Source organism: Ostrea edulis, chromosome 8, assembly GCF_947568905.1.
Source record: "Ostrea edulis chromosome 8, xbOstEdul1.1, whole genome shotgun sequence".
Taxonomy (NCBI): Eukaryota; Metazoa; Mollusca; class Bivalvia; order Ostreida; family Ostreidae; genus Ostrea; species Ostrea edulis.
In genome coordinates, this window is record NC_079171.1 from 54,494,722 (window position 1) to 54,516,717 (window position 21,996).

At 35.7% G+C, this 21,996-nt stretch overlaps 2 protein-coding genes across 3 annotated transcripts in view; one reads left to right on the top strand and one right to left on the bottom strand.

The window, feature by feature from the left end:
- The first annotated feature begins 4,851 nt into the window (after positions 1–4,851).
- On the top strand, positions 4,852–8,977 carry LOC125661968 (complement C1q-like protein 4). Its single transcript, XM_048894151.2, has 2 exons — positions 4,852–5,286; positions 8,454–8,977. Exons 1-2 carry the CDS (start codon positions 5,049–5,051, stop codon positions 8,870–8,872), a joined length of 657 nt encoding a protein of 218 aa, XP_048750108.1. The 5' UTR covers positions 4,852–5,048; the 3' UTR covers positions 8,873–8,977.
- A 2,407-nt stretch (positions 8,978–11,384) lies between these two features.
- Positions 11,385–21,996, bottom strand: part of LOC125661939 (beta-hexosaminidase-like) — a 36,796-nt gene continuing 26,184 nt past the window's right edge. For both annotated transcript variants that reach the window (XM_048894108.2, XM_048894107.2), the window contains exons 10-12: positions 19,473–19,725; positions 17,402–17,548; positions 11,385–17,012 (exon numbers count right to left, since the gene is read on the bottom strand). In XM_048894108.2, the coding sequence (XP_048750065.2) occupies positions 16,961–17,012; positions 17,402–17,548; positions 19,473–19,725 (452 nt within the window). In that variant the 3' untranslated portion in view covers positions 11,385–16,960. The remainder of the gene's footprint in view (positions 17,013–17,401; positions 17,549–19,472; positions 19,726–21,996) is intronic.

Sequence of the window (21,996 nt, forward strand, 5' to 3'; positions counted from 1 at the left end):
CCCTGAACTCATCCTTGGTTATACTTCATCTACAGCTGATGACGTCTCAATATGGATGAACAATTCTTGAAGAAATGACAAACAAACAAACGTACGGACTGAAGTTAGGATGAAGCACACGCATGAAAAACATGTTGGGTACATGTGAGGGACCTGTTAGGAGTACATGTTGGGTACATGTGTGGTACAGGTAGGGGGTACAAGTTGGGGGTACATGTTGGGATTACATGTTGGGTACATGTTGGATGCATGTCAGGTACATCTCCGAGGTACATGTTGGGTTCATGTCAGATACATGCTGGTGATTGTTGTCCATGTCCCTTTATGTTTCTGATAGGATTGCTGTTTTAATTGACATAACACTTTTGTCACATCATCACCATACACGTGCTACACAATGGAAGAAATCGTAAGCAGCACTACCGTGACCAAACGTCGTTTGAATAGAACCATTCCTACGCAGGATATAATTGTGCTTTTCACGCAGAGGAAAACCAATCCCTAAGGCACTTCACTACGAACCGTGATGTCCGTGAGAGGAAGGGGGGGGGGGTAAATGGCCCATAGTTTTCCTGATACACATACTTCTTATAGAATACATATCCTGTCAGGTGATGAATGAAATTTTTGATTGGTTGGTATGCAACATTTGATTATATCCCCTACCACTTGCTGAAAAACTTCAACACAGAAAAGAAGATGTTGAACGTTTTATATTAATTTCCCTAAAGGTGTTGCATGATATATCGATAAAATAAAGATATTCAAATATATGATAAAATCAATTTGAACTTATGTCTTGATTCAAATATTTTTGAAAGTAAATTTAATAGACGTGTATTAACAAGAATTAGCCAAAATAATTTGAGTTTAAATCAAACAATAGGCGATTTCTATCATTTTCATCGTTAAAAGAAAGGGGTATCCCCGAATTTCAGAAAAACTGTCTCCGTGAAACAAAATGAATTGAGCATTAACATGTTCTTCGAGTTTTCCGCTAAAAAAAACTGTCGCTTTGAAATTTTCTTTCACGAGGGCATTTGTTTTTGTAAATTTACAATGTGCCGAGTTTGAAATAAAATTCACACTACTTTGTGAAAGAGTGGCAACAAACACAGCATGTGATACCTGTGTTTTAAAAGTCAAGGCTGTTAACGAGAAGTCTTACGTTTTATAAGCTTTGAAAGAAAAAATGTCAAACAAGGTAAATAACTGTTAAACAGCTTGAATGGATAAGAAAATATGTATTCCAGTAGAACATTGCTATGGAAATCAATGTTTTCAGGTACATGTACTTGGAACTTTGTTGAACTCTATTAATGCGTATTAAACTTCCCATATTTTGTTTTGTGGCCAGAGTTATCTACAAATGATTGTAAAAAATAATGCATACGAGTATAAGAGCTTTTAGACTGTAGCATTATAGAATATTGAATATGTGCTACATTCGTAACCCTATACATTGTGTCTAATACTCAGAAAATTAAAACAATTTCATTTTGACGATTTCAAAAATTATGTTTAGACTACGTACGGATACATCAAATATTTTAGACTGCCCTTAGTACTGGGGGAATCCCACAAGTATGTAAATGGCATATGCGCAATACGAGTTTAAATAGGAATGAAGGTAAGTTCTACGTCACTGGTGTTTAAACACCAGGCACAAAGCTCCGATTAGGGAATGTTACCGCTTCTGTACAACGCCTTCTTTCCTGTAAATTGGTTTTCGCCGTTCATTTTCTTCATTTATATTTAGAAAACATAAACCCACCTAAAATTCAATTACGTCATTGAAAAGACAATATCAAAACAAATGTATATCATATACGTCACGAAGAAATCAAGACGATTATAAATGATTATTAAGATATAACGCTGGATACAACCATTCAATTTTGAGTATACACAATGGAGCATTTAATTCGAAGGTCAATGTCAATGTTATGGAGGGCTGAGGTAGATAAACATACAGGAGGCACTAAAAGGGGTTTCCCGTAAAAATTAAAGTGTTTGTTAGATGCTAAATTGCAGAAAATCATAAGTATAGTGGGATTGCATCGTCGCAAATGTACAATCTACGGCTGAAACGTACAACACACCACGGCTGAAATGTACAACAAATCGCGGCTGAAATGTACAACACACCACGACTTAAAGGTACCGCAAACCACGGCTAAAACGTACCACAAGCTGAAGCGTATCGCAAACCACGGCTGATATCACAGGCACTTTAAACCACCATGGGTCATGGATGAAATTCTTTCAAAGCATACCGCCAGTTCCTGAAGCTCAAACTTACAAACCAAGGAATATAATCCGTCAATATAAGCAACATTGTTCGTCATAAAAGAGTCCAGTCGTGTATTCCAACTTATTTCAAGTTCAAGTTTTCACCCAGTATTTCCTACAAACATACTTCTACTATTTCATCCAGCTTTTGGCAATCGTACTTATACTCCAACTGCTCTTTCAAAAGATGAAATTCTTCAAAACCATACACATTTAATATCTCAGTCAATGGGTCGAATGAATATGAGTTACTGTACCTATACTGAATTCCTAAACTACATACAACCCCTTACAAAGATACATTGCTGGGTTCAGTAAGTGCTCTACCAAATCCCCATCTTTGCTTCTCACGAAAATATTAACAGCTGTGAAGGAGAAACTTCAAACTTACAGGATGTCCGGGTAATGCAGAGGTAGCGCTCTCGCTTTTCACCGCTGCGACCCGAATTCGATCCCCGTGATCGGCAGTGGTTGTATGTGAGAGGGTACGGCAGTCGCCCGCTCGGACATGTGGGATTCCTCATGGTACTCCGGTTTAGTAATTAAACACTATACTTTTTGACATCATAAACAGTTGCTTCTTCAACAAAAATAGAAAACGGAAATATTCATATGTAGTGATCAGTCATCCAAAAAATTGAAACTCTGATTCCATGCACAAGTACTTAAAGTTGAATTAGAAAATATCCTGGAGTTTCTCATTGACAATATCTTCGTGGTCTTTAGTGATCAGGTCTTCCAATAGTCTGGGGGAATTCCCATGATCATGAACTGTGCTCCTGTGTTAGCTGACCTGTTTTTCTATTCATATGAAACATAATTTATCTAAAACCTTCTACATGAGAAGAAAATATCTTGCTGTGACCTTCAATTTGATATTGAGATATATCGCCGACGTTTTATCTATTAGCAACAATAACTTTAATTCATATGGCGATTTGATATATCCCTGTGAACTCGAAATAAAAGACACCATAGAATCTTTCACATCTGCTTCATTCTAAGATATTTTATTGTAAGTAAATAATAACGGCAAACTAACAACTGAACTTTATGACAAACGGAATTATTTCAGCTTCTCAATCGTCAACTTCTCATATCTATGTAGCAATATTCCATTATCAGCGGCATATGGTGTTTATATCTCTCAACTGATTCGATTCACAAGAGCTTGTTTTGCGTATGGTCAGTTTTTATGTCGAGGCAGGCTACTGATTATTGATGGTATAAGGGTTTCAACAGTCTTGTTGAAAGTCAGCATTTCGCAAATTATATGATCGTTATAACGATACAGTTTGCCAATACAATGTATCATTGGGTCAAAGTTTCACAGCGATTGTTAGACCATTCTTGGCACACTGATTTTGACTACGGATAACTCCATTTACCTGAATAGATATAGGGCTCACAGCGGTCGACAGTGGGAATGTTTTCTCCTCCTGGGTACATGATTCAACCTCTGGTTTGTTCAGTGGTCCGTCTTTGCCCAAATATCTATTTTGTTCTGCTTCTAGGAGTTATGAGATTGATCACTGTTCGTTATCTTCACGTTTCATCGCAAATCACAGATGAAACATGTTGCAAACCACGACTGAAACGTACCGCAAACCACGGCTCAAACGTACCGAAAACCACGGCTAAAACGTATCAGAAACCACGGCTAAAACGTACCGCAAATCACGGCTAAAAGTACCACAAACTACTGCTAAAACGTACCACAAGCCATGGCTGAAATGTAACTTGCGACGACGATAAAGATTGTTGCGGTGACCTACTGTGTTATTGAATAGCATCACTTACCAAATTAAGTCAATGAAACGAGCGTCTGTAGTTTAGGCATTCATGCCATAGATATCCATTACATGTATCAGGGTTTTTCAGAAAGGGGATTCAAGGAGAAGTTCAAAGCTGAATTGTCTGAAATTCTTGAAAAGGAAATAAGAGTGGGGTTTCGTCTGATCTTCAAAATCCCTTCCTCAGCTAAAACTGCCTCAAAACGTTTCCCCAGAATCCAATATCTTAGATCGTAAGGCCTAGGGGCGCATATTCTTTTAATTCCTAATTAGTACTATCAAAAATAATTGCCTTTGAGTTCCCTTTCCCCTCGATTATGTATGATGTTTATAGTTCAATATTGTGATTATTAAGTCTGATTATATTTACTTGATAATATTCAAAGGGCCATGTAATCGATTTGAGTTGAAATTTTAAAATTTTCATTATTTTTCCATTTTTTATTGTTTACAATGCTTAACTAAGATATTTTTAAAGGCCAAACAAAGTTTGAATATCAGTTGTTGAGTTACAAGTGAGAAACAGCACTCACCATTCTTTGTTATGTGAACAAGGCTCGCGACATGTTTTCTTTATGTACATATGTACTGCATAATAGAAAATAGCATGTTTAAAACAGAAAGAAATGTGCCAAAACGCTAGAAAGTATTTCATTGTGTTCAGAATTAACTTGTGAATTGCAAAACTCTGCTTTAAACGATAAACTATGTATCTCTAGACGACAACTGGAATTCAAGATTTTACTGAACGTTAGAAATACCTTAGTTAAGTATTCTAAACATTAAAAGTGGGAAAATAGAATTTGAAAATGTTCAGTTCAAATCGCTTCTCCTTTAAAACGGATATAAGACGTCCTTGAGTAGAAACTATCCGTCTAACAGGGAAGGAACTGAACCGTCTTATCAAAAATCGGATATGATATAAGAATATGTACACTACTTGTGAAAGCAAAATACATTTATATGACAATGACCATCCTGACAGCAATATCACGAGTAATGATATTCGGAATTGCGTTAGTCTTTGGTTTGACTTTTATCCAGAGCACGCCAATGGTACAATCACAACCGCTCTCCCCTGGTGATGGTTGTGGTTATGACTCGAATAACGACATTGTTTTACTTCAGGATGGTGTCAGAAAACTAAAGGAAGAAAACCAAGCTCTGAAACAGGAAATCAAACAACTCCGGTATAATGTCGGTATGTACAAACTTTAATCTCGTCTCAAAAACAAATGAATTATTTCAGTAGAGCTTGTTTAAGAAATAAATTTCTCTTTTTCGTGGATGTAGCAGGAAAACATCGTAAGTCGAGAAATGTTCTTTTGAAAAATAAGAACCGTGGGGGTGGGGGGGGGGGGGGTTAACAACTCTAGGATTTTGAATAAGAACCGGGGCGTTAGCAGCTCTAGGATTTTATATTTCAAGCAACACTTGGAGATCAGAGATGTTATCCTGCATCATTCAATAAAATACTAAACTTATTTCTGTTATTCAACGGTTCAGAAATATACGGCCGATCATCTCCCTTTAAAGTTACAAATTTAATAAGGTCGTTTCGTGACGTCATGGCAGCTTCCGAAACGGAGTACATTGTTTCTCTTCTTTCTTCATTAAGGTCTTCCGTCTCCTGCGGAAGACCTTACTATTATTGTTCGCGTTCTTCTTCTTCATTAAGGTCTTCCGTCTCCTGCGGAAGACCTTACTATTATTGTTCGCGTTCTTCTTCTTCATTACTATTATTATTATTAAGGTCTTCCGTCTCCTGCGGAAGACCTTACTATTATTGTTCGCGTTCTTCTTCTTCATTATTATTAAGGTCTTCCGTCTCCTGCGGAAGACCTTACTATTATTGTTCGCGTTCTTCTTCTTCATTATTATTATTATTTTTATTATTATTATTATTATTATTATTTTCCTTGGTAGTACACGCGTTTTTCTCAGCCATTTCTCGATCTATTTTCACGAAATTTTCAGGAAAGATGTCTTTTGGTGACGAGACTTTGCTTGCAAAATTTCGTGCTTGACGTCACTTCCGGTTAGGAGTTACCTCTCTTTTAGTGACTTTTTGAAGGGCCTTGTTGTCCACACATCTCCTCCGTTAGTTTTGAAGCTAGAGTCTTGAAATGTCTACACAAGATAGAGTAAACATTTTAGAAGATTTGTGGGGGATTCGATTTTACCGGAGGCGATTTGCCTAAACGCTCGCCTGGACCTGAAAAAATGGATGCCAAAATTTTTCGCCGATTTCGGCGATTTTTGACCTTTCATCTCCAATATCTTTTTTCTTGCAAATATCCTGTTAAGACATGTAGAACAAAAGTTGTGCACATTTACAAGATCTTTTCGAAAATATCAAGATTTAGGGGTAGCCCCTTAAATTAGGGATCTAGAAGGGCTCAAAGTCTAGATCAAATATCTCAAAAATCGTTAATATTTTGGTATAAGTCAAAGAACAAAAAATGTTCATCTCAACTATCCAAATCTATTCAGATAAAAATTTAGGTCATATGTTACGTAATAAGGGATTTTAAGGGCCAAAACCATAAATTTTTTACCCCTTGTATCTCGAAAACGACAAATATTTTGAAAAGCAATAAAGAACAAAAGTTGTTCAGAATGATGATCTGAACAATATGCATATTTCGTTTTTACCCTATGTGGCCCCGTTAGGGAGCTACAGTTTGGCCCCTAAAAATTACTTCTAGAAATAACTCGAGAACGGTCAAGAATTTCTAAATACTTGTTGAACAAAAAATGTTGGAAATGTCATGACCTTTCTTACGATATCAAGCAAAAGGGGCTGACCCTTTAAATTAGGGGCCCAGAAGGGTCCAAAGGTTTATGAGAATATCTCAGAAACTATTAATATTTTGTAATAAGTCATTGAAGCGGAAATGTTCATCTAAACGAGCTTGTTCTTATCAAATCAAAAAGTAGGTCATATGTTACGTAATAAGGGATTTTAAGGGCCAAAATCATAAATAATTGACGCCTCATATCTTGAAAACGACAAATATTTTGAAAAGCATTATTGAACAAAAGTTGTTCAGAATGATAATCTAAACAATATGTACATTTCGTTTTTTCCCTATGTGGCCCCGTTAGGGAGCTACAGTTTGGCCCCTAAATATTTCTTGTAGAGATAACTCGAGAACGGTAAAGAATTTCTAAATAATTGTTGAGCAAAAAATGTTTCAAATGACAAGGCCTTTCTTACGATATCAAGCAAAACGGGCTGGCCCTTTAAATTAGGGGTTCAGAAGGGTCCAAATGTTTTTGAGAATATCTCAGAAACTATTAATATTTTATAATAAGTTGTAGAAGCGGAAATGTTCATCTCAACGAGCTTGATCTTATCAAATCAAAAAGTAGGTCATATGTTACGTAATTAGAGATTTTAAGGGCCAAAATCGTAAATATTTGACGCCTCATATCTTTAAAACGACATATTTTTTGAAAAGCATTATTGAACAAAAGTTGTTCAATGTGTCATAACCTATCGATCAATATCAAAAAATGGGTCTGTGAGCCTCATGGCTCGCCTGTAGAGTCGATTTTTGTCGATATCAGTCGATTTCAAAAACTTGTAACTGGTAAATATTTTGTAAGGACATATTGAACAAAAGTTGTTCAGTTTATCGAGATCTATCGATTGATATCAAGAAATAGGTCTATGGTCCTAATGGCTCGCCTGTAGAGTCGATTTTTTGTCGATATCGGTCGATCTCAATAACTTTTTACAGGTAAATATTTTGTAAAGACATATAGAACTAAAGTTGTTGAGTTTATAGAGGGCTAACAAATGACATCAAGAAATAGGCCCGCGGGCCTTATGGCTCGCCTGGAGAGTCGAATTTCAAACGAATTTCACCGCAACTTTGCTTCAGAAGCTTATGATATGAAAAATTGATTATATCTAAAGTGTCTTAAAGTCGGAAACTAAATTGGGACTCATTTGTCTTTTTTTTTTTTTTTAACTCCGAGTGCATCAACAAATCGGACGGAAGACCTACTCGTTGCTCGCAACGAGATCGTGTCTAGTTTTATTTATTTTTTGCTGACAAAACGGTGAGGGTTTGTTATTTGTGTTTAGTGAGTACTTGTGGTATTCAGAAACCCGCGGATCATTGTAACCGTTCAATCTCACAACTCCTATAAGAAATACAGACAAGAATGCAAACACGGACCCCTGGATTTACCAGATATGAGATCAGGTGCATAGGAGGAGTAAGCATCCCTTGTCGATTGGTCACAATCGCCCTGAGTCCTATATCTTGCTCCTAACAATGATTATAAAGCTCGTCAGACAGCATTTATACTGCATGTAGCGCGGAATTAATGATACTATTCCGTTGTATTTTGCAGGATTTCAATCCAAAATAGCCTTTACAGCCTCAGTGAGCACCTCACCTGGTGTAAATCATTATAGAATCGACATCATATTTCCGAATATTATCACCAACATTGGCGGAGCCTATAATTCTAAATCAGGAAAGTTCACTGCACCCTCGGAAGGCCTCTATGTCTTCTACACTTCCGTTGTATCTTGGGATAACGGACACATATCGACAGATATCGTGCTGAATGGCAAAAGTCAGGTGAGAACAATGGCCAGAAGCAACGGGTTCGACTCTAGTTATCCTTTCACCCTCTATCAAACCGGAACAAACCTTGTGTGTTTGAGTTTGCGCAAAGCGGACGAGGTGTGGGTCAGAAAACAATCCGGACATGGATATATTCTGAACGAAACTCCATTCCACACTTTTTCAGGATATAAGTTATAAGGCAAATGTCATTTTAAAATGGCATCGATATTTTAGCTGAATAGGTAAATAACATGCATGGGCTGAATTTAAAAAAAAAATTAAACATGATTGATGAAGAATGGACAGTGCTTTTGTTTTTTTATTCAATTAATTAAACGTGAGCGTACCGCAGATTTTCTAGTCGACATTCTGATTGATCAACACCTTTGGTTCTGCTGAGGTGACCTCGTACGGGGAGATGTTCGATCTTCTATTGAAGCTTATTGCAGAGGAGCGGATTTACAAGTCTACTCTTAATTAGATTACCATGAGTTATACGAATATCTTTTATCACAGATAGAGATACAAGATCAAGCTCTGCAATTTATCCAGGGGAACTTAATGTGCAGATACAGTTCTTGTGGCAATTGTTTTTTTTAAAGTTATTGTGGATCTGAGGGGTGGAGGGTGTAAAATAGTTTGTGAACACTTCTATGCGGCATATAGTTCATAATGTCTATGTTCCTGCTAATACTTTCTTCTCCATACTATGTCGTGCATTAAGGGGAGGAGGTTTCATTTAGAGCACTTCCAATTTGGGAAGATGGGGAGACAATTTTTTTCATGAAAACAATCTCTACTCTTTTAAGAAGCTATGCTACACCAGCGAATGCAGTGTAATGTATTCCTTATGATAAATGGAAGAGCTTGAAAATACGGATGAATATACTTAATTGCTGTGATAAAATTTAGAACTTCATTTCAAATTTACGGATTGTCTCCCTCACGCATAGCTCTGATCCTTAGACGAATTTGACTCCTGTCTTTCTTTCTAGTTTTTACAAGTTTATTGCTATTTCGGATTTCAAATATTTTGGCTTGAGCATCACCGAAGAGACATTATTTGACGAAATACGCATCCGGTGCATTAAAATTGGTACCTTGTAAGTTTTACTTCTAGATTAATATGATAATTAATTTATGTTAATACCGTAATTGATATATGTTGTTGTGTTTTGTAGGATGTATATATATGTATTCATCTTCAAGATCACAAATATAGAACCTCATGAAAAATCAATTGTGTTTGCGTCTACATTAAATACACCATGGTTACAGAAATTGCGCCCACGTATTATTTGTGACAGAATCCACGGAGATGCGTGATCACTAACAAGTGCTCCTCAATGCTGGTATCATTCCAACATCAAAATCTCCATTCTCTAGCAGCATAGTCATAGTGAAAAGAACAATGAACTTCGAAAGTGCGTAGATTATAAGAAATTGAATAGTAGTACCAAGATGGATCCCTTTGCTTTACCCCAGCCGAGATTAGATATAACCTGACTTACCCAAGCCGAGATTAGATATAACCTGACTTACCCCAGCCGAGATTAGATATAACCTAACTTACCCCAGCTGAGATTAGATATAAATCTACTTACCCTAGCCGAGATTAGATATAACCTGACTTACCCCAGCCGAGATTAGATATAACCTGACTTACCCCAGTCGAAATTAGATATAACCTGACTTACCCCAGACGAGATTAGATATAACCTGACTTACCCCAGCCGAGATGAGATATAACCTGATTTACCCCAGCCGAGATTAGATATAACCTAACTTACCCCAGCTGAGATTAGATATAAATCTACTTACCCCAGCCGAGATTAGATATAACCTAACTTACCCCAGCCGAGATTAGATATAAATCTACTTACCCTAGCCGAGATTAGATATAAATCTACTTAGCCTAGCCGAAATTAGATATAAATCTGCTTACCTCGATTTACGTTTTTTAATAAAACATATTGCGTAACCTGCCCAATGCTAGGTCTGGGTTATATGTACACTATTATTTGTGCATCGTAAAACACAGGTAAAAATGAGGTTTATTCCTTAATTATACATCACGAATGTTTATGTATCCCCTGCTATATATGTAGGTATAAGGACATTAATTGTATATTTAATTTGATTATGAAAAAAATATATATATACGCAACAAATTTAGTCCAGTACTGTATGCTCATACATTGATCTTAACATTACCCATCTTTCTTCCCGATTTCTGTATAAATTGTAGTGATCGCCATTTCCCCATGAACACGTTACAGATAACCTACTTGATATATATTCTTTGTCTATTTCAACAACTGGGGATTCCTACAGAAATGAAAGTAGAATGAAAACATAAGAACTTCATTTCAGAAACAAAACGAAAATATGAACTACAATACTGCGCCTCGGCATACCTTGGTGTGAAGTGTCTCAGAACTACAATACTGCGCGCAGGCATACTTTGGTGTGAAACGTCTCAGTGTATACCCTCATATATTAAAAAAATTGATACATTTCTATAATATAATATATATCTTTACCACTATTATTTTCTTCCTACTATTTTTCACCATTTATTTTGACTTTTTCTTTCTTCCATTATTAAGCGAATTTAAATCGGCGCCAACCCGAGGGTGAAAGGACGATCGTATACAGTTTAGGAAAGTCGAAATTTTACTTTTTCTTTAAAGAAAGGCCAACATTCAGACAATTATAAAAACAGTTTATTTCGTGCATTAGAAAACTGAATACGTATGTTTGGAGAAATACATTAACGCTGAAATTTCAGATTGATCTTCATTTAAGGTAGCTCCATCCTCATGTAACTTATCAATATTAATGGTTAAAAATGGGGAAACTTTATTAATTTCCACTCCATATAGTTCAATTTAATTAATAACCAAAGAAAATGTACATGTTGCCACATTTTTAAAGATGTCAGACATACAAAAAACAGAAGTATACATCAACATCAGAAAATCACACATTTTCGATCTAACAGAATAATAAAAATAGATAAAAACTGTTGAAATGACAAAATTTAAATATCAACAGTTTTAAAAACGGCTAATTCATAAATATGTATAGATTGTTTGTGGATATTAGGGAAATCAATGTATAATAGACATCCTGCAGAGGAAATTCCAGCAGAGGAGTTATTGCCCTTGATAACATATTTCTCATCATAATTAATGGATTATCTATGGGAAATATAAACTTTTTCAGTATTTATAGTTTACCAGATTTTTTATTATATCCAGTGAATAAAATTCCACTGAAAGATATATTTCTATCATGCGCAAAGTTTAATTTATTAAGATTTTTGCAAAAACCTATGACATCACATTAGGATCGATCAACCTTAAAACATAAATGTCAACATATCCATGGACACCTTTCTTCATAAGTATACCCCACAGAGTGAACACAATCTGCTATGTAGAAGGCACATTTAATCTCCAACGAATTCATATCGATGTTTGTAAGGTTTCTGAACAATAAATAATAAATTCACAAAGCAAAAATCGTCACAAAATATGGTGTTTTTAATCAACTAAGTCTGATTACCGCTTTTCTTCTTAAACTGGAAGAAGGGGATGGTGTTTTTAGTACTCTGTCATTCCCTATCAACCCCTCATAACCACGTGTTTACGCCTGCATCAAATTCATAGCTACCTCGCTCGTATCTTACTTTCGGTTTCGTTTTGAATAAATGTATTACAAACCAAGTATTACCTGGATGTTGAAAATCTTGAATGCTACACCAGCAATGTTTGTAAGAGCTCCCGATTATCTTTGATGATAAAGTTAAAATTAGCGTCCAGCTAGACGTCAATTGAAAATGCAATATAATAACAAACTAAAAAGCATTTAAAAATTCCAACCAGCTAACGAATGTAAGATCTATCAAGTATTGAATTAAAGTGCGTTTATTCATTGCTTCACATGATAAGAATAAAGTAAATGCATCATGATACAGCAACAGACAAATAACACACATCAAAACATATTGAGATTCCATTTATTTTCGTGGACATAATATTTCACGGTAAAACGATTTGTTTTTTTCAATGGATCAGATAACCTGTAATTTAATAACAAAATGTATCCAACCCACAGCCGACACACTAACAGGTCCCAATAAGGTTCTATAATGAATACTAAAACTCAAGATCAAAACTCCAGCAAAACAAAATTTCCATTAAAAAAAATTAAGAAAAACTGGAGTGGAATTACTAACAAAAATAAAATCACAGGGCACTTCAGGAAACACTCCAAATAAAAGGAAACTTATGTTAACATTCAAATATCATACACGGCACTCAAGACACCAATCAAATTTACAGAGACAATCCCTACATACTACACCGAATGCAAAGGGAACAATTTCACTTCTCCACTATCATAAATAAGGGGGGGGGGGGGTGTCGGTCAGTCAACACATGGTACCCCAAACGTCTCTTTAGCCATGGTGAACTTCAAGGGACATTCAAAATTACAGAAAACCTCAAATCGTCAATATTCCTTAAGGAAGAATAACACCTCGTAGTAATGGCCGACTTCCTGTTTCAACATGGATACACACCATTAATATTTGTATATTCCTTTTACATTTGATTGTATAGTGGGTATTTAAATCTTAATATGTCAACTGCAGCTGCGCAGATTGTTGGTTAAAGGGGTGTTTGATTTTTTTTCTAGCTGAAAGATATTTTCAAACTATGATAAAAAAACTAAATGAGATAACTTTAAAAATTTTCAAATTCAAAATCTTATTGCACACACCCTCCACTCTCAATACAGGTCAGAATTCTCGGGTATATTATTCAGCTTTCAAACATTTCGTACAAAAATATTATACATTATTTATATAAATGGAATATGCCCTATAAACGGTGCTACAATTAAAAAAACTTTACCATGATAATTAAAGTTCTTGCAATGATATGTATAAAATCGCTATAATTTCCTTTATAGGGCACATAAATACTACATAAACTTACAAGCTATTTATACATTGCAAATATCATTATGGACCCAACCAAAAATACAAGCATATATAAACTCCCTGTTAGAAAGTAAAATATCTAAGGTAAATCTACATTGCCAGTGTTTTTGCCTTTGTTGTCTTTACAAACTGTAATGATAGTCATGATCTCATGAATACACCGTAGTTTTAAACAAAGGGTGGATAGATACAGAACTAATGATACATATAGTGCGTTTATTTGAACAGCTGGGGAATCTTATAGGAATGAATGTATATACATGTGTAATGTAAACATATGTCATACATAACACTCTACACACCAGAATCAGCCGTCACAATCCATACCTTCATGTCTTTTGAAAAAATGAAAATAGTTTTTAAATAAATTCCCGAAATCACTAAACAACACCCCAAATATATTAAAAAATAACTTCAGAATTTAATGTGGATGTCATGGATGAACCACAATCAAATTTTATTCAGGAATCTACATTTTCTTTAAAGTTACGTCATGATAATTTAATTCTTATTGTATCCTTGTCTCTGATTGGTCAATTTCCAATTGAGGAACGGAAGTTATTTTTGTATAACCTGGTTTGGTATGGGGACACATCCCCTTGACAACCAGATGTCGGAGCTATTTTTTTTCTCTCTCTCTCAATTTACATCGCAGCACTGTTTTCAGCGTTCTATGGAATAGAAAGTCAACGTGCACATGAAGATACTTCGGTTTGATACACATGTTGTTTTCTCGTTGTCAATATTAGCATCTAGGTCTACTTGTACGCAAATCACTTTTGAAAAACATCTTTCTCTGTATGTATGGTCGAATAATACTATTAATAGATTAAAACAAAAATATTATATTCGAATTAATGATTTGCCAAGTAAGAATTACCCTGTTCATTTTGAAATACATTTCTCACTTGGGAAAAGGAGGGGGGGGGGGGTGCATTGTTTCATTTCAACAAAGCAAACAAAAATTCATACGTCACATTTTATCACATGACGTCAGACACATTGACATGTGGATCGCTATTTATTACTTGCTTACATATTTTCTTGTGTCGGATTTACTATTAGCGACAACATTGCACACAAGGGTAGGTTTTCGTTTAGTAGAAGTTTTCACAGAGTTGAAAGCCGTAAATTATTGTATTTTCGGATATTTGAAGATTTATTTTGGGTAGGCCTAAACAATGCAATTTCCCGTATTTTCTCAATCTGTCGGAGATGAGCGACTTCAAAGTCGATCTCTATCTCTAAAGGGCAGCGAAATCAGCATTACATGGATAGTCTACACATATTTTCTATCATGATAAACTTCACTTTCGATACAATAGTTTGATAAATGGTTAGCTAGGCTCCGTAGAACTAAGATGGCGACCTTTGGCTTCGCAGCTAGACGCTTCGTGTCGCTGTTGCTAAGTAAATCATTGCGCGGCTTGGTTGACTTGTATTTTTCCGAGTTTATGTACATTTTGATAAACGAAGGTTAGCATCTTTGTCTCTTGCATTAAATTATAAGGAATGACTTTAATTCTGGGGCAAGTTATACGAGAATAACCTGGTTTGGGTCAGTTTACGCTTTTTTATAACCCGCTTCGCGGATTATAAAGCGTAAACTGATCAAACCAGGTTATACTCTATAACTTGCCCCAGAATTAAAGTCATTCCTTAAATGAATTCCTCGCACTGATTCATTACTACTGTAATATCCGTGTGATGTTTTGTCTTAAGTTTCTCTAATTATCAGTTGTGAGATATTTGTAATATCCGTGTGATGTTTTGTCTTTCTCTAATTATCAGTTGTGAGATATTTGTAATATCCGTGTGATGTTGTCTTAAGTTTCTCTAATTATCAGTTGTGAGATATTTGTAATATCCGTGTGATGTTTTGTCTTAAGTTTCTCTAATTATCAGTTGTGAGATATTTGCTTTTGGTTATTTAATAACTGACATCTTCACACAAACATAGTCTTCTAGCATTGTTCACCAGCTGTATAGAAAATGAGTTGTGGTCAATATACAATATAAATTTCTACTCTAAAAACAAAACAAGGCAGTTTGGTATAGTGATATGTATGAAGGAATGTATACACAGCAGAGGTACATAATATAAATATAACAATCAGAAACAATAATTACTCATAACATGTGTCATGGTAGTTTTCACTTCCTGTCAACATTACAAGCATCAAACACTTCTCTTTGTGTCAACATTACAAGCATCAAACACTTCTCTTTGCATTCATACAGAAGTTCATAAATGAAAAATACACCAGGCACAAAACATATATAACACTGACAGTATGAGTCCCTCTCTCCTTCCACGCTCACATTACCATCAATGGTTAGCCACTTCACACAACATCATGTGAATTTGATTCACAAAATAGGATAATTCAATAAGATCTCATTCATTACACATACACTATATTTTATTATGTTGCACTCACATGAATCGCATATTTTACATGTTTCCATGACATTTATCAGTATTTACAGGTCTCCAGGACATTTATCATTGTTATTAGGTCTCCACGATGTTTATCAATGTTTACAGGTCTCCAAGCTGTTTATCTGGACTTGAAGTTAATCAGTGTTTACATATTTTCATCATGTTTATCACATTGACTTTTACATGTATTCATGCTATTTATAAATATGTTAATATGTATTTATGATGTTTATCAATTTTCACATGTATTTCTGATATTTATCAATCTTTACATCTTTTTACATTTCTCCATTATGTTCATCAGTGTTTACACATTTTAAGCTGTTTATTACTATTTACATGTCTTCATGTTTATGATGTTTATCAGTGTTTACATGTTTAAGCGGTTTATTAATGTTTGCATGTCTTCATGTCTATGATGTTTATCAGTGTTTACATGTTTAAGCTTTTTATTAATGTTTACATGTGTCATGTTTATGCTGTTTATCAGTGTTTACATGTTTAAGTTGTTTATTAATGTTTACATGTCTTCATGTTTATCAGTGTTAACATGTTTATGCTGTAATTCAGTGTTGACATGTTGATTATCAGTGTTTAAAGACTTTCATGATGTTTATCAATGTTTATATGTCGATTATCAGTATTGTAAAACACTAACTCCTACTCAAGCTGCGGCCGTGGAATGTGTGTACCTACATGTGTAGCAGCTTATGTCCCCAAACCATTTAAAGCACTGACTACACACTGGATAAACAGTCATTTATACAATGGACGATGGCTGTGATAAACAGTCATTTATACAATGGACGATGGCTGTGAACGGAACCCGGAATCAAAATCCCCCCACGGATACCATTCGACTTTTTCTCTTTCCATCAAACGATCTACAAAACAATAACACATTAATTAAAACATGAAACACACATCTCTCTTCCACACCCCATTCTCCTTTCGATCCACCTTACAAAATAGTCGATCCTTAGTCATCTACAGCTTTAAAATTAACACATTCAAAATAATTGAATTGTGTAAATAAACGGAAATCATACAGGAATATAGAATTTTGTATAATTTATAAAGATGCATGTGTGTTATTTTGAAATAAAAAAAATTCTATCTAATTTCTTACTTTTTGATGCATACGACTTTTCAAACTTTTGCTACACATTCCTAATTAAAACTTCCACCTCCCTATTGTGGCCCCAGTGGCCATGGTTGTAAAACAAATTGATAGAAACTTCCATCTTCAAAGTTAATCAGCATACACACTTACGAGGATCGGACGAAAATCTTTCCTCTGTGCGCGAGTTTATTTGAAATTTCTGGATCATGTTTTTTCCATGTCAAGCCATTATCCATGCTGTACTCTGTAGGGGTCCCAGGAAAAATGGAGTTTATCTCCAATATAGAGTTATTGAACCTGAAAAATAATGTGTACCTCCAATCAAAAGATAGTAAACCTGTAAAATAATGTGTGCATGCAATATAGAGTTATTGAACCTGTAAAATAATGTGTGCATGCAATATAGAGTTATTGAACCTGTAAAATAATGTGAATCTCGAATACAGAGTTATTGAACCTGTAAAATAATGTGAACCTCGAATAAAGAGTTACTGAACCTGTAATACAATGTGTACTGAGGTTAACTAGTGTATCTTTGAAAATTCAACTAAAATAAGGGGGTGGGGATTAAATGTATCCGGGTATAAACAACACAGGGCAATATAGAATATTACATAAATGAAGAGATCTTTCAAATTATCATAAAGAAAGTGAGACGGCATTACTAGATGCCTTCCAAGGAACCATGTTGCCCCCTCCCCTTTTAGCAAAGGCAGAGGTCACATGTCGACCCCGGCAGGTGCAGAGGTCACATCAGGTTACCCTCTATATATTTACGTTTTCAAATTGTTTTTTCTTTGATAATCCTTCGAAGCTGCGATGTTTTTTTTCCGAATATTAAACAAGTTTCAAGATAAGAGCTCTTCTATGTAGAAGGTCCATTTAGTGCTATGTTTTGAACTCGATCTGTTTTAATTAAAAGCAAATTGGATCAACTTGAAAAATGAAAACTCTTCAATGTGAAATTTTATTGCTAAAGCAAAGGAAACCATGCAACCTGTTGACTTTAACCTAAAATAATAGTTGTCTTCATGTGAAATTTTAGCCAAGGCTGAAATAGTATTTGAAAAATCATCAACAGATTATATCCTACTGTAATTTAATGGTTGAAGCAGAAGACAGACGTTGCAGTGTGGCTTTAAACGTGACTCAATTACACAATATTCATGACATTTTTGCACAATGTTTTTGTATTTAATATGCAGTGCCCAAAGCTTGCTTCACAACCTTGTAACCAATTCACACTCATTGTGTATGTTCCACCTTTATCACAATAATAGACATACTGGGATTATTCATTGGTTGTTTGTGTGCTTTTTATATCCATTTGATAAATTTTCACCAGCGGTAGGTAAATTAGCAGAAATTTAGACCTATGCTTACGGCTCTGGGCCGTAGCAGTCAGCTTTCGTTAACCTTCCATCGTCTGTAGCTACACGGAAACTCCGCTATACATGTCATACAGTTCACTTCTAAATGCCAAGCAATACCCCCGGTTATGAAGTGAATGCTCTACCACTGAGCTACCGGCAACCGGTGTCATAGTCAGTAAGTGATACCTATTCCTCTAGACCTGCTCTCTTACCTAGCACCGGGGGGATCTAAGCGGTATATGACTCCCATTTCCTCTAGAATTACTCTCTTACCAAACACCAGGGGGGGGGGGGGGGGGGGGGGTTAAGCGGTATGTGACCCCCATTTCTTCTATAATTACTCTCTTACCTAACACCAAGGGGATCTAAACGATATGTGACTCCCATTTCCTCTAGAATTGCTTTCTTACAGTCATGTGTACCTAACACCAGGGGGATCTAAGCGTTATGTGGCCCCCATTTCCTCTAGAACTGCTCTCTTACCTAGCACCGGGGGGTGGGGGGATCTAAGCGCTATGTGACCCCCATTTCCTCTAGAACCTATGACTTTTCAACACTATGTAAAACTTATACGGTACCAATTTTGATGCACCAGATGCTCAACCGAAATGTTTGAAATCTGAAATAACTATGAAGTTTTAGAGATAAATATAGCCTACAACAGCGTGCCAAAAAAGTGGAGCCAAATTCGTCCAAGAATAAGAGCTATGCATGAGGGAGATAATCCTTAATTTTGAAATGAATTTCTAAATTCTATAACAGCAATTAAATATATACATCCGTATTTTCAAGCTAGTAACGAAGTACTACGCATGTGGCCCCCATTTCCTCTAGAATTACTCTCTTACCTAGCACCGGGGGGATCTAAGCGGTATGTGACTCCCATTTCCTCCAATCGTCTCAGCTCCTTGTGACCCACTTTGTTTGCGAACATTTCCCAATCTGTCTGCTGTTTCAGTTTCCGCCGAGCTTCCACTTTGATGTGTTCCCACGGTGCCTTGTGCCAAGCTCTCTCTGCGAATGCTAGTAACCGTGGAAACAACATGTATTCCACCTGATCCGGAGTCCGGATTGTCTCCGTCCACAAGTCTGCCTGGATCCCTGATATGCAAAATAGGTCTTCCAGATTATTTATTACTGCATGTAATAAAAGAGAATTTAAGGTAGGATTAAACATTCTTTCTGAAGAATTTATCGATGTGTAAACTCTTGACATTTGATATCAAACTGAATAAAAGTGAGAAACACTTTTGTTATGTTTGTCAGTAACATACCCGGAGTATACACATTGACAAGTTCTTCAAAAAGAATGTTTGATTCTTGTCATTCCAATTCGTTCTCTGTATTATTCAATTTCAAAAATTTGAATGATTTCCCGCACTATGTTATTTGTTTTCAGGCGCATATGTATACCTTTTTGGATTTATTGATGTGCAAATTCTCGTTTAGCTTTATTTTTGTCCTATCAAAACAGTTGAAATAAATAACAGGAATTATTGTACTATATGATATGTATAATTAATGACAGTCTGAGAACATTATTATAATGTTAAAGTGGAACCAATCAATAACACGGGGTACAGTAAAACAAGTTTATAGCGAAATACTGGGGACTGATAATTATGATTCGTTTTATCTAGCTATAAGCAAGAATGCATTGTATGGGTGTTTGCTGTATCTGTGTTTTACTGTAATGATAAGGAATGGTTTAATGTCATTAACACACCCAGTGGAATAATTCAAATTAGTGACAGACTTTGTGGATAGAATAATAAACATGTGAACACTTCAGATCACACAATACACACATGCACATGGATATCAAACTCACACAATACACACATACACATGGATATCAAACTCACACAATACACACATACACATGGATATCAAACTCACACAATACACACATACACATGGATATCAAACTCACATAATACACACATACACATGGATATCAAACTCACACAATACACACATGCACATGGATATCAAACTCACACAATACACACATGCACATGGATACAGCTTGTCTCACAGAATAGACATTTTAACACACATGGATACAGCTTGGCTCACACAATAGGCATTTTAACACACATGGATACAGCTTGGCTCACACAATAGACATTTTAACACACATGGATATTGCTTGGCTCACACAATAGACATTTTAACATGCATGGGTACAGCTTGGCTCACACAATAGACATTTTAACACCCATGGATACAGCTTGGCTCACACAATAGGCATTTTAACACACATGGATACTGCTTGGTTCACACAATAGACATTTTAACACACATGGATACAACTTGGCTCACACAATAGACATATTAACACCCATGGATACAGCTTGGCTCACACAATAGGCATTTTAACACACATGGATACTGCTTGGTTCACACAATAGACATTTTAACACACATGGATACAACTTGGCTCACACAATAGACATATTAACACACATGGATACAGCTTGGCTCACACAATAGACATATTAACACACATGGATACAGCTTGGCTCACACAATAGACATATTAACACACATGGATACAGCTTGGCTCACACAATAGACATATTAACACACATGGATACAGCTTGCCTCACACAATAAACATTTTAACACACATGTATATTGCTAGAGTCCTATATTTATGTGTCCTTTGCTTTTTAAGACTTGACAGCATGTGGACAACACTAAATCTAAATAAAGTGTAACCAAAAAAAACACCCAAGAGGCCCATGGGTCACATCGCTCACCTGAGTCACCTTGGCCCATATCTGAAGACTTTTCATATATATTTACATGTAAAACCTTAGTCCCTATTGTGGCCCCAACCTACCCTTGGAGACCATGATTTTTACAAACTTGAATCTGCACTATGTATGAAAGCTTTCATGTAATATCAACTTCTTTGGCACAATGGTTCTTGAGAAGAAGATTTTTAAAGATTTTCCCTATATATTTGTATGTAAAACTTTGATCCCATATTGTGGCCCCAACCTATCCCAGATGCCATGATTTGAACAAACTTGAATCTACACTATGTCAGGAAGCTTTCATGTAAATGTCAACTCTTCTGGCTAAGTGGTTCTTGAGAAAAAACTTTGATCCCCTATTGTGGCCCCAACCTCCCCAAGGGGCCATGATTTCAATAAACTTCAATCTGTACTATGTTAGGAAGCTTTCATGTAAATGTCAGCTCCTCTGGCCCAGTGGTTCTTAAAGACCCAATTTTAAGTTGACACCCCCAAATTGTAAGCTGCCTGCCAATCAAACATTTAACAATAGATCTCAGGTGGAGTGACATCTGCAGATACTGTGGTCTGGGGCTACCCCAGAGAGGTGTTTTGATAACAATAACAG

What these genes read in the sequence shown, in the direction of transcription:
- LOC125661968 (XM_048894151.2), top strand. Translation starts at nt 5,049, where the DNA reads ATGACAATGACCATCCTGACAGCAATATCACGAGTAATGATATTCGGA. An exon ending in ACAACTCCGGTATAATGTCG is followed by an intron (nt 5,287 to 8,453) that starts GTATGTACAAAC and finishes TGTATTTTGCAG; the next exon opens with GATTTCAATCCAAAATAGCC.